Raw genomic sequence first — 14,007 nt, 5'->3', positions numbered from 1 at the left:
AGTGTGGGTAGGTGTTTGGTTTGTGGAAGTAAGGGTCAGCTGTTACGTTTGTACCTTTCTTTATTCCACTGAAGTAAAATTACAACCTGACTGAAGAATTTCTACTTCCACGGTGACAGTTAATTTTTTCACCTCCGCAGCTGACGAAAACCTGCACGAAGTGCCCTTCAGAAACCCATCAGCCTTTGAAATGCAGATGACGATTCTTTAAATGTCACATTAGACATACTGATTTTTGAGCCCTAATCAATATGAGTCCAATATGCATGCAACATTGGTGGAGACAACTTAATTGGGTCAATTTCAAACAAACTTGATGTAACACCACTTAATGTCACCATGAATGCTGTGGAACACTTTCCACAACCAAGACCTTATTTAACAACATTTGAAGATGTGTGACGCACAGTTCCTGATTATGCCTGCATATCACTATCGTTACTGAACAACTGCACATCACATTTCGAAACTCGTGCTGCTTACCATGGTTCTTCATGTAGCACTGCATCAAATCCACAGTACTCACATTTCCGTATACGTACATCTCTCATAGCTGTGCATTTCATATGGGTTGATGATGTCACCATGCAAAAATGAAGTCTACGGAGCTGCTGCATAATTGGGCGGCCAGAGCTAAAGTATTCTTAATGTTTGTGCTAAGGTATTATCATTTATGCAAAGGTATTATCACCTGTGCAAAGTTATTATAGTCTGTGCAAAGGTACTATCCTCAATGCAAAGTTATTATAGTCTGTGCAAAGGTACTATCCTCAATGCAAAGGTATTATAGTCTGTGCAAAGTTATTATAGTCTATGCCAAGGTACTATCCTCAATGCAAAGGTATTATAGTCTGTGCAAAGTTATTATAGTCTATGCCAAGGTACTATCCTCAATGCAAAGGTATTATAGTCTGTGCAAAGTTATTATAGTCTGTGCAAAGGTACTATCCTCAATGCAAAGTTATTATAGTCTGTGCCAAGGTACTATCCTCAATGCAAAGGTATTGTCGTCAGTGTACAGATATTATCGTCAGTCTACAGGTATTATCGTGAGTACACAGGAATTATCGTCTGTACACAGGTATTATCATCATTGCACAGGTATTATCATCTGTACACAGGTACTACTGCCAGTGCACAGGTATTATCATCAATGCACAGGTATTATCATCTGTACACAGGTACTACTGCCAGTACACAGGCATTATCATCAATGCACAGGTATTATCATCTGTACACAGGTATCATTGTCAGTGGCATGGTATTATCGTCAGAACAAAGGTCTTATCATCAGTGCAAAGTGTTAATTAAGTCCCCTGATGCCACAGACACATATCGGCCTTACTGACTCTTCCACCAAACATTTTTTTTGTTTAAAATATATTTAACATCAGCATGCAACATTTAGGTGCGAAAAGTCAGACTGACAGTTATATTCCTGCGAAACATGACTTGCATGCGTGGATGCTGCACACTGATAGATGTAGCACCAAAACATGTTTGGATACACGCAGTCATAATTACACCTGGTCAAAATTCTCGTCAAAATTTGCCTTTCAGCAAATTGCCATACAGGTGCACTATGGTAGTAGTCTGTGGATAAACCGCACATGACATGTTACTTTAGACTGCATTGCCTATAACCTAAAAACAGGCCGGAATGTGGAGCACAATCAAAACAACCAGAAAGGTCATCTCTGAAGGATGAAAGATTATACCTGTAATGTGAGCAGCTGGAGAGATAGTGGGAATTCAAGTGGGGCAAAAGGGAGAACTAGAGGGTGGGGGGGATATGGGAATTTGAGTGTGGGGAATTAGGGGGTGATGCTACAGAGGGAAATAGAGGGTGGGGGAATAAGAGGAATTATTGGGTGAGGGGTGGGGGGAATTCAGGGGTGAGGGTATAGAAGGAATGGGAGGGTGGGTGTTGCAGGTTTTTTCAGAGGAATTAGGGATGAGGGGATGGGAAAATTAGGAGGTGGGGGATGAGATGGAGTAGATACAGACAAGTAGATGTAGGTAGGTTGGGTGGGGTAACCATGCTGATTGCACCTGTAACGTTAGGCAGCTAAGGGCTTACTTGGAGAGATGACTGGTAACCAGGCTGTGGCTGCATTACACTGCAACAGCACCGGAAGCAGTTGGAAACATGGCCTGCACCGAGGCGCAGCACGACAATTGCTCAGCCTCGGGTTTCCTCATTGGGTGACTTTTTACGACAGCGTTTAGGTCTCCAGTGAATGTAATGCTTTGGCATCGCAGACGGAGGAAGGGCGAGACTATGGTCTGTCTGTCTCCGTCGTGGTCGTTGCGGCTGGCAGTCAGGCCTTGTCCTTACCCAGTGGTGGTTGATGGGCGGGCGGTGTGACCCACAACTCACCCGCTAACACACTACTGCCGCTGCTGGGTGCATGACGGGCGTATCCCCTGTGTGTGTTTTGGTGACAATTAATCTATCCTGGCTCCTGTTACAGGGTCCACTCTCCTCACTCTACAGAATACAGCTGACCAGTCATATGGCAGTTCAATATTAACACCAGCCTGTGGCCCAGGTAATCCTTATTTGTTCCAGTGACCCTGCAGGCTTGTTAGCAGCTTAGTACTTCATCTCCAGAAGCTACCCACCATCACCACCAACACCACAGCATCATATAAGTACATACAGATCAGTCCAGGCAGTTCTATCTCACTGGTTATAGCCTTCAGCACCAGGCCAGTGCTGTACACTGACCTAAATATCAGAGGGATGTATGAAGCCAGTATACTGCAGCAGCAAAAAAGCAACACCAGAGGTCGGCCTCTACTGACTACTCTACTCCAGCAGAGGTGGAGAGCTAAGACTGGATTCTCCGCACTGCCAATGTATGTGGATAATACAGCTGTCTAGCTTAACCCTGATTCAAGGTTATTAGGGACTTCCCCCAACCTACAGCCTACAACTCCCTAGAATGTGGCGGCGTATCCTGCCGCCCACATAGGTACATATACCAACTAGCATGCACCCTCACTGTTATGCTCCCCTCCCAGCCTCTCATTCCCAGTACATACATGCAGGTATACACAAGGAGGTATGGATACATAACACTGCAGGACTTATACACAAGTATACAGCCGAGCAGCTCAGACCATGTTAATATCCTAAAGTCAGTCTGGCCCTGGTTGGCATTTCAACAGCTCGGAATCTCAGCTGCCCATTTTCAATGCCGATCTGGAAGGCTGTCATTTATCACATGCCTTTTGAGACTAACTGACAGGGAAAGTCGCCACATTACAATGCAGGCGAGAGGCAAGTATACAACACTAGATTTCTACCTGTGTTCATGTTTCGCTCACCTCCCACTTGAGGTATGACACCTGATTGACTGCAAAGAAAACACGCTTTATGCCTGACAAGGCCAAAGGTTGGGTACTGAATATCCTCGTTTCAACGATAGTTACACTGAAAAGGAAAGGCTCTGCATGGAAGAAAAGGCCACGAAAGAATTGCCCAAGGACATAAATTTGAAGACACTCGGCAATACAGTAGCTGTGACACTGGAGAAAAGCTTAAAGTTCTAGCACACATTCTGAACTTCTATAAACTATCTGGACAGCTCAGGTATTTTTGTTAAAAGACCATGTGAATGTACCATGTCTAAGTACTGCAAAACACCCACATTTTGCATGATTCTAAGAGTTCTACTGTTCTCAGCAAAACATTTTGAGATTCAAGGTGTTTGGAATTTAGGGTGATATTCCACTAGAAATATGTAAGTTTCAGCACCAAAAATAATATTTAAAGTAAAAAAAAGCATCCTTTTTTTTCACATTTTTTAAAGAGTGTTAAATATTTGAATTCTATGGTGGGCCTCATGAGCCATACTGACAGTATTTAAGAACTGTGATGTGACACCACCTTTTTTTCCCTCATGTTCACCATAAGGAAGCACTTTGTGAGAACATTATTTCAGTAATCTTTTACTCATGGGTTAAAAGGGTTATTACAACATTCAGTGTCGTGATTAAAGTCTGATAGCACCGGTCTATAAAGCCCACTTCAGAATTCAAAAGTTTAAACGGCCTGAGCTCTTCGCAAAAATCTAAAAAAAAAAAAACCAAAGTATATTTATCGCATTCACTTGTCAGCAATGGTAGTCCAGTATGTTCAACTGCAGACATGCACGTACCTGACAGTATATATGTGTGCATACAAACAAATTCAGCCTATCCTAAATGACCTAAAACTCCATCCAGTTGCTCATTTTTCAGATTTTGGGAGTTCTACTGATTTTAGAAAGGTGCTTTCAAAGGTGTTTTGAAGGTAGGATGATATCGTACTGGGAAAATGTAAATTTTCGCACCAGAAGTAATATCTCATGACATTTATTTGCCCCCAAAAATGCTCTTTATGGTCGAAGTTTTAGGTAATTTACAGTATATATAGTATAAGTGCGTGACCGACACGCTAATCTCATTCCGCGAAGCCAGTAAGTCCAGTGTTAACATCATTTCCAACAATTTCCGACCAGTGACGGAATTAAATATACATCAAACAGAACGGTATTTAAAAGATATAAAATATGCCTCAAAAATGAAAATTTTTGGCATAGGCTTTCCTTAACACTATGATCTTTCTCTTCAGAATTCCTTTTAATGTATGCCTTAAGTAGCTTCCTGCAATCAGCTCTTCAGAAAAGGAAACTTAAAGTGAAACTGTGAAGAAAGGTTTTGTGAAACTGGTGATATTGGATTGGTCAATATGCATGCCGTCCAGTAACAAAGGTCAGACCCAATGGACTAAACAGGTCCTGACGCACTATAAACACCTGTACATGTACACAAACAAACCAATTATAGGCCAAGGTAAGCTAGTACAAACTTACACTAGTGCCACATGTTCTAGCTTACATCTAACTCTAACACCAGTGTTATGAATCTAGGTTAGAGTGACCCTCAAGGTTAATAGTGTCCGATCTTATCATGGACGAGCATCTAGGAACCCAGAGGTAAATTAATCTAAACAGGTCATTATAACCTAGCAGAATGTCACAATCAGAATTCCCGCACTCTGTTTACTTAAGACGATTTCACAATGGAGTCTAAGAGGTCTTATTAAACTCTGAACCTACAGAGATGCGGACAAAGTACGTCACACAAGCAAATCTTTTCAGGCTTCAACAGAACTACAAATGGAAATGATTTTTATTGAATCACAGAATAATTTTTTTGCCTTTGGGTTTGCTATTAAATAGACTGATCCCATGAAAAAAATAATCCAGCAAAAATTTTAACTATCATAATTTGTGCAAATTAGAGTCAGACACGTTTACAGGAAGTTTCTGATAGATAGTTTTCTGCAGATGTTTATTACACTTTTTTTTCGTGCTTTATATTAACCTGTTTTTTTTTACAGAACACACTGATGAGGGGTTGTCTCATCAACGAAGGAAATCATTAAGAGAGGGAACCCTACCTCAGAGGTTTGTCAAGAAGATACGATGCTAACCTGAGAAAACTATTAAAACATGGTTTATGTCTGCTTTTGTCGATTTTCCAGACAAAACCCTCTCTCCCAAGCAACAGTAAAACTCATCAAACACCTGAATATTCCAATCTTAATGAGCTAGCTGAATTTTTACACAGGGAGTTATTGCCCCTGAATCTTCATGGCCCTGAAAATATATGGATCCACAAAGTAATCTGCCATTAAAATACGTAACAATTAATTAAAGTCTTAAGGCATGTAAATTAAATCCCCGTTAGGGCCAAATTAAAAGTAATGTTGTTAAAAAAGTATAAAGAATACAAGGTTATAATAATGACTGATTAAATTTGCAAGGCAGAAGGAAGACTGTGACGAGTAAAAATCATGACCATGCAAAGACAAATGGTTTTGCAGTGTTCGTGCACAAGTGCCTATCACTGACGTCAATATCTGCACCTTCACCAACACCTTAATTAAGACACAGGAAAGTAACAACAAAGTCTTCCTTCAACAATTTAGAAAAAAAAAATCCAGATAACAATGGAGTATGTGACATACTTCAGCTTTCTAAACATCACAAAAATTTCTGTTAAAACTTTCCTCCAAAGCAAAAAAAAACATCTATTGTCAAGACATGCCTGAGAAAGGCACGTCATTCATCAATGCAGGGCATATTTGTATCAGCACGGCCTGGCCTCTGAATATATCACATAACTGTCTGCGTCATAATGACTAGCCTGACAAACACGGAAATGTCATGTCTCAAGAGAAAAAAACTAAAGAACAAATACAAGCAATTGTCCCCTCAACTATCCTTTGCACGCTACACTTGTAAACAGTTCAGCCCTTCTCTAGTGCGTTGACCAGTTGTCAGATACTGTAGGTATCCCTTAACATCTACAGCAGGACTAAACTTACACTCGTACATATAAAGGATTTATTTATTTCATTTATTTGATTAGTGTTTTATGCCGTACTCAAGAATATTTCACTTATATGAGGGCGGCCAGCATTACAGTGGGAGGAAACCAGGCAGAACACGGGGGAAAGCCAGACCATCCGCAGGTTGCTGGAAGACCTTCCCATGTGGGGTACGGCCAGAGGGGAAGCCAGAATGAGTACATATACAGCAGCAAGTGGAGATATGTCAAAATGCATGCATCACAAACTCTTTTTTTGATCAAGTAGGATTTCAACTGCTGGCATTTTACATTATCTTATAGTTTTTAATACTGTATTTCACCTAGAGTTGATAATTTTTTATTGAGTTGATCATTTCTCCTAGAGTTGATCATTTCTCGTAGAGTTGATCATCACAGCTAGAGCTGATAATTTCTCTAGAGCTTGAGACTCTGAGTCATTCAGCTTAGAGCGCCATTTAAGTGTTTTATGTGAAGTTTGATTAATTTCTCATGAGAAAAAAACTTAAGTGTTTGGCGTCATACTAATGCCACATATCAAACTTCAGGTGAATTAATTTATTTGATTATATGTATTGTTCAGTTTTTTCTCCAAAATCAAATCAAAATAGTGCATTATTTCCTCTGACAGCTGCTCTTTTCATTTGTGCACAAAGACTGGGGAATTAGGAAGACAGTCTAAAATACATGTGCATAACAAGCTGGGCATGTGCGAGACTGTTACTGTAAACTGTCCATATTACAGGCTCTGGTGTGCGTAATCACAGCTGTTATGTTGTACTATTTATACTCCCAATTATCACATAACCTCTGATAACTTGCCCTAAATGGTCTAACAATTCAAAAACAAAACGTTTTTTTTGGTAGCAGATAAATGTCATCAGATATTAATTCTGGTGCCCATATTTTACACCTTCTCAGCTGGATATCATCCTACCTTCCACACCCGAGCCTCTCTAAAAACCATTCTAAAATCAATAGAACTCCCAGAGTCTGGAAAATTGAGCAACTTAGTAATGGACAAAGTTTGACATTATTCAGGGTATTCACCTTATCGCACGAGGACGAGCACACCTTCTCTGTACTGGAAGTCAGTAGGCTAATTTGTACACAAGTACGTATACAGAGTTCAGGTACAAAAACAGATAAATCCACCTGGTGTTTTCATTATGAATCAAATTAAAGTTTGGGTTTACCTCCTGTTTTTAGTTCCGCATGTGGGCGATCGCTCACATATACTGGAAGTTGGGATTAGAAAACGCTCCATTCACCCCATGTTCAAGTGAGAAGGTCATGTGTCACCAGGGTTCTAACCCCAACTTCTGGTATATGCGAGAGCGCCCCTATTCAGAACTCCTGTGAACTTGTGTCTCTTATAGGCCCTACATCCAAGTATACTTGATTATAAAAAGTAACCTACAGACTTAACTCTCCATACAAAACACTGCTCACCACTGTCGTATAAGTGATATATTCTTGAGTGCAGCATAAAACACTAATCAAATAAATACATACGTAAAAAAAATTATTAACTTTATGATGTGAACAGGATATACTGTGGGGGTTTTCACATGAGGCAATCCTTAAAATAGATGTAGGTGTGACCCATTAATATATATATATATGGCTGCTATACCTATACAATTATAGATTCAGGCAGTTATCAGATTCCCATAAAGCCCACGTAATATACAAATACTAAAAATTAACAGTAATAAGTGAAATGTTCAACTGAGATCTGTCAACTACAAGTAAAAAACAACAAGCTAGTAATGAAAGGGTGCAGGTATATGTTCAAGCAATTCTGACCACATTTTATACATTAAAACGTTTAAAATTGTATGATACCAATTTACTTGTCTTTAATAGTATTAAACCAAACTAGTCTTCATCAGCACATGTTTTTAACGAAGTAGACAGTCTCACCTTCTTTTTCTTCTTGTTCTTTCCGTGACATCTCCATTTTAACTTTACCCAACCGACAAGAAGCATCCTATGGCTTGTATGGTATAGATTAAGTACGTCAGTCAGGTATGTATGATCAGAGGGACTGTTCTACCTCAGGAACAAGGCTACAAGCTGACAGCTGACAGCCTACTCAAGTCTAATGTAGTACACGGATGTAATCAGCTAATATGTGTAGCTGTAGTCGTCCCGGACTCGCGCAGAGAACTGTTAATGATTGGGTAAATGAAGCTGAGATGATGATTGCAGAATAATAAAATCTCAGGATATTTGCAAGATTTGAACTCACAACTCATCAAAGCTGTCTGATAGACACTATAAAAGCTCTCTGGGATATTAATCTGGAGAAGCTGGGATTAGCTCAGCTCTGGCCCTCTAGTACAGACAATATACTGTACTATTTAGATATTGCAAACACCAGCATTTAAAACAATGCAATGAAGATTCCGCAATATGCTGTTTACATTAAACCGCACTGACTTCCCCACGAAAAGTCACAATTGTGGCCTAGACATAAGTGTATCACTGGCTTATTCTGTAAGACGGGCCGTAAGTTGGAGGTTGTGTGACCACCTTTTCGTGTCGAAAACAAAATGGCAGCCCAATGTTAAAGCATTGGGGAAAAGGTCACTTTTTGCCACTTCGCTAGCCACCAGTAAGGCCTAGTTATACAAAATAATGTCACGAAACTCAGGCTATCTGGAAAGAATGAATTAATACAAATCCAACAGAAAGATCGCTGATATATATCGATTCAAAAATAGGTATTTTCCCATGGAATAACGTTGGGAGGTTCGTTTTCTTCACACACGCCGTTTGTGACTAAGAAGTTCACATGGTCTATAGCTTCCAATCCATCTTACAGAATAAATGGCAGTGATTTTGCAACTCAACTGTGTACGTAGAGCACAAAACTGTCAGTCGCCAATACAGTCATTCTCCAGATAATGACGAAATAAATGATGAAAACTGAGTAAAGATGACGAGTTATTCTCTCTCAGTTTTGGCTTTAACACTGCTCATGTACTACAGTAACTTGTTAGTTAAAGCACCGATGCTGCCTATAATCACTGGACACACTGGTTGAACACCTGACTGTAAAGTGAGCTGATCAGCGTAGGAAGCCGGGTTAAATAGACCCCGCTGCGAGGAGAACTAAGCACATCGCAGTCAGGTATCAAGTAACTAACAATAGCTGGGACTAACACCTGTGCCAGGTGAGAATTGGGTCAGCCTTAAATCTTGCCAGGTCACTGTAATAGTTTATTTAGACCCCCTTTTGTCTCATTAGCTTTAGTCACACATATTTCATGGGTCAGGGGTGGGGTGGGAAGGGGGATGGGGTGGGGAGAGAGTTGTCTGAGTAACTGTGCTAGCCACCCCTCCTTCACCCACCCCCATTGAGCGCACATGATCTTATGGAGACAGTTATTCTCAAAACTGGCATAGGAGGAAAAACCAGCAACAAAATAACACTAGGTCACGTAATTCACAACAGTGGCAAGGTAAAAATAATTCAGATGAAAAAACTCCCCCCAGCAGGAAGTAAATGCATTAGGTCTGCTGTTCACTTCAGGCACAGTTTTAACCTCTAAGCTCAGGAGTAAAACAGGTGCTGATCTGAATATACTGTGCACAAATCCTGTGTTACCCACTTAACTACAATGGTAGAGCCGCATGAACTTTGATGACATTAAATAGTATAATGACACTCTCTCTCCAATGGTTGTCAAACAAAACAACCATTATCCATTAAAAGGGGGTGATTTTATCTGTCTATCCGTCAGCTTTGAGGAAATGGTTACAAAGTGAAACAGCATGTAGCGCCATAACCTCATGCTTGAGTTTTGTAAACACCGTGACTGACCAACAAAAAGCTTCAACAATTATGAGTACAATATTTCAAAAGGGCAAAAACAAAATAGAACAAAAAACGGAAAAACCACAATAAATGCAAACAGAGCACAAGAGATTAGATGAGGTTTGACCCCAGACAAACATGGAGTCATATATTTCTCAATATGAGTTTATCACATGAGTTTATTTTGTGCCTTCTTAACAATTTAACAGACGAATTCAGGATTCAGGGATATACAACTCTACACGTTTGATCCACTCTCAGTCTTAAATATTTAAACTTTTTCTCTTAAAATCGGCATGCCTTAAATATGTCAATACAGGAAACAGCTTTATCTTAAACGTCAACTACGGAAATTTGTTGTCTTATTTGGTGTCATGCAAACAGAACACATCCTAAGAGTCTGCATCACACTGTACCCTCAGGGGATTCTGATCGCCTGATAGTGGGGTGGGCATATCCTGAGTTTAAAGGGTTTATTACCTTGATTGGTCATACTTGAGTGAATTTGTGAATCTGAGAAATGAGAACTGATGAGGTAAATACATCCTGATGAATTTATCTGCTTATCTGATTAGTGTTTTATGCCATACTCATCAATATTTCACATTCACTGTCAGCCTTATAGTAGGAAGTGACGGACCAGAGCCCAGGGGAAACCACAACAATTCACAGGTTGCTGGCAAATCTCCCCAAATATGGCCAGAGATGAGTAGGACGTAAAACACCTGTCAAATGAATAAATAAATAAATGATCTCTCAGATCAGACGGAGGTATAAAAGCTTTACCTGGGTTAACGTGACCTTGGTGAAGAAGAGATAAGGTCGCAGAAGTGCTAATGGGTGTTTGTGTGGCATCAGCAAATGCCAAGGTGAATCATGGGGCTTGTCTATGGGTGCAGGTGGTTACCACATGTGTAGTGGTCAGGGAGGTATGTACAGCCTAAGGAAGCAGACATCTGTGATTATCCCCCTGTACAGATACTACACATGACACAGGTACACGCAGCACAGGTCAATACTAAGCTCTCACCCTCTGGTGAAACTAAACTAACAGGTCATTTTACTGCCAGCTCCACTCCAAATGTGAAAACGATTCCAGTGTATAGTCAAATGAATGTTTCATTTATTTGATAAATTCACATCTTCTTCAACTGTTTACTTTTTTTTATTTTTCATCAAAAAATGATAAAAGTGAAAACAAAATATTCAAATAAGGACATATCCATAAAGTCATGTATCTAATAGTACAGGTCGTGTAAATCTTCAAGCCTGATTTTACAGCTACTGTCCATATAATGACATGGTGTCAAAACCTGGATTTGAACTCACGATTATGACAGCCTACAGTTCGCGTTCATCCCTTCTGACGTGTTTATAAAGTTCCTTAATAGTCAAAGATCCATGAATAAAACAAGCTTAAATATGTGTATGTACATAAAGTCAGTCTTAATGAAGATCACACACCATTATTTGACTTACTTATTTATTTATTTATTTATTTGATTGATGTTTTACGCTGTACTCTAGAATATTTCACTTTAACAATAGTGGACAACATTTTAGTGGGAAGAAACCGGGCTCTGGGAACCCACGACCATCTGCAGGTTGCTGGCAGACCTTTTATTATTTGAACAAATGTTAGAATATATACTCTCTATCTCACTAAAGATTTATGTATGTATTTCTTTGACTGGTGTTTACTCAAGGGTCTCCCTAAAGACCATAGCCCCACATCAATGCACACATGTAAATACAGAGCCCATTGTCATGCTAACCTTTACAAGAATATCATCCAAACTTTCAACACACATATACATGAAATACTGAAATAATATGAGGACAGGCGTGACTTCATCTCTGAAACCACTCAAGTTTGGAACAGAGACTGTTCAACACACATGTGTTATCATTAAAACAACCTGTTTACAGTTGTCACTGTCCAGGTGTGACTCGTCTAAGGGTCACGTAGCTGAGCTCAGGTGGGTGTGAGCTGTGTATTTAGAGCCTCACGTCGTGGGTAAGTCAGTCCGGCCACACTGTGACAAACAGCTCATTAGTCAGGCAGGTACATAAACCTTCAGCCAAAGCACATTTACACTCCGCCAGCAGTCTTACTGACATATCACAATGGCTCCTGGAATCAGGACGCTATCAGAGCTAAAGGATACAAGAAACACTCAGTTTTTATTTCTGTATGTGACCTTAAGGATATGGTCTAACACATAAAGCACAAAAAAGCTTCTTAGTTTTATTCTTTGGGGCATAAAAATGGTATTTAAACCACAGTCATCCTAAGGCCCCAGTAATCAGTCCAGAAACTGAGAAGCCTGCTGTGGTGATAGCTTTCAAAATAACTATATTGGAGGGAGGAAATTGGGGGCCCTGGGCTGATCTTGCATTTTAAGTACATGTATGTTCATCGATGACATGATTTCTGAATATTCCAGAGCACTGACAGAAAATACCCCTAAAAATAGAGGGATTATTAACAGAAAGTATGCCTCAGAACTGAAAAAAAAAACAAATTTCTCACTGTTTTAGCCTTTCTTTCATCACCACCTTAAACACCACACTCTTTGTCTTGTAGTGTTCTTTCATGTATCCTCCACGTCAAACTTGGTCTTAACTTCCACACACTTTATTGTGCTAAAATTGTGAATGAATCATCTGATGACTGAATGAGCTGTATCATACTTCCATGACAAAAGTGAAAAGTAGCATTTACGTTTAAATCTAAGACCGAGAATAATAACTGAAGTTAAGACAGCTTCCTGGTCCAAAGTGCTTTGGTACATCATGTACATACCTGTAGCTAAGTAAACACCCCGACGATGACAAAGGAAGCAACTCATTTTCGAAAAATGTTTTGTGTGTCTGTCTCTTTCAACAATTGGAATACTTGAAACATTCATCCATTAATCCATTCATCCATTAATCCATCAATTCATTCATGGATTAAGTCCAGTTGATTTTCACCCTAATAATTAACAGTGGATTATTTTCAATGAGACTCTGGACATACCATAAATGACCTAAAACATCGCCCACAACGGTGCATTGTTAGAGGCATCGTTAGAGGTTGTCACAAAATATGATTTTTGGTGCTGAAACTTACAACTTCCATTAGAATATCATCCTATGCTCCAAGCAAAATCTAAAATCAATAGAACTCTCAGAATCAGGAAAAATTGGCAACTTAGTCATGGATGAAGTTTATGTTCATTTAGGGTGTGTATATTTTTTAATTTCGGTGACTAAGACCCTGCTCTGGCTTGTTCTTCTAAGACATGTGACACAAAAATGTAAGATCCATGTAATACACTGCTGGTAAAAATAAAGATCTAAATGACAAAAAGAAAGTATGTAAAATTTTAGTTATTAATACTTTTCAAAAATGATCTCTAAGACTTCTAGTACATACAGGTACATTTATGCGTCCTTAAAAGTTTTCTCATAAAAAGGAACAGGTCAAGTTCGATGTTAGTAAATTCAAACAGGAAGAGAATCATGTAAAAAAAAAAATGAAAACATTGCAGCTATTGAACTGTGGGTTAAAAATACAAAATCTGAACGAGGACAAAACAAGGGGAATAACTCTAATAGACATCCTGTCTTTGATCTCTGCCAGACCAGTTCAAGCCAGATTTGACTGGCTCAGCTAGTATGTTGTAGCATGTTCTAGTGTTGACATTCAAGTCTGAGGTTGTTCAATGTGGGTCAAGGAAAGCAAATATCACACACACCAGCTAAAGGAAAGACAAATCTGTGTTTATGAAGAAGAAGCTAGTACAGTTTGT

General features: G+C 39.4%; 1 protein-coding gene across 9 annotated transcripts in view; it reads right to left on the bottom strand.

The window, feature by feature from the left end:
- Positions 1-14,007, bottom strand: part of LOC135477754 (5'-AMP-activated protein kinase subunit gamma-1-like) — a 239,971-nt gene that overhangs the window by 37,420 nt on the left and 188,544 nt on the right. The window contains exon 1 of one of the 9 annotated variants that reach the window (XM_064757951.1): positions 8,311-9,187. The exons of the other annotated variants lie outside the window; for them this stretch is intronic. Coding sequence (XP_064614021.1) covers positions 8,311-8,376 — 66 coding nt within the window. The 5' untranslated portion in view covers positions 8,377-9,187. Of the gene's footprint in view, positions 1-8,310; positions 9,188-14,007 lie in introns of those variants that run through there. 9 annotated transcript variants of the gene reach the window in all.

This window comes from Liolophura sinensis, chromosome 11 (genome assembly GCF_032854445.1).
Source record: "Liolophura sinensis isolate JHLJ2023 chromosome 11, CUHK_Ljap_v2, whole genome shotgun sequence".
Classification (NCBI taxonomy): domain Eukaryota; kingdom Metazoa; phylum Mollusca; class Polyplacophora; order Chitonida; family Chitonidae; genus Liolophura; species Liolophura sinensis.
The sequence above is the reverse complement of the archived record's forward strand: the minus strand, read 5'-3'. Positions and strand labels throughout refer to the sequence as shown.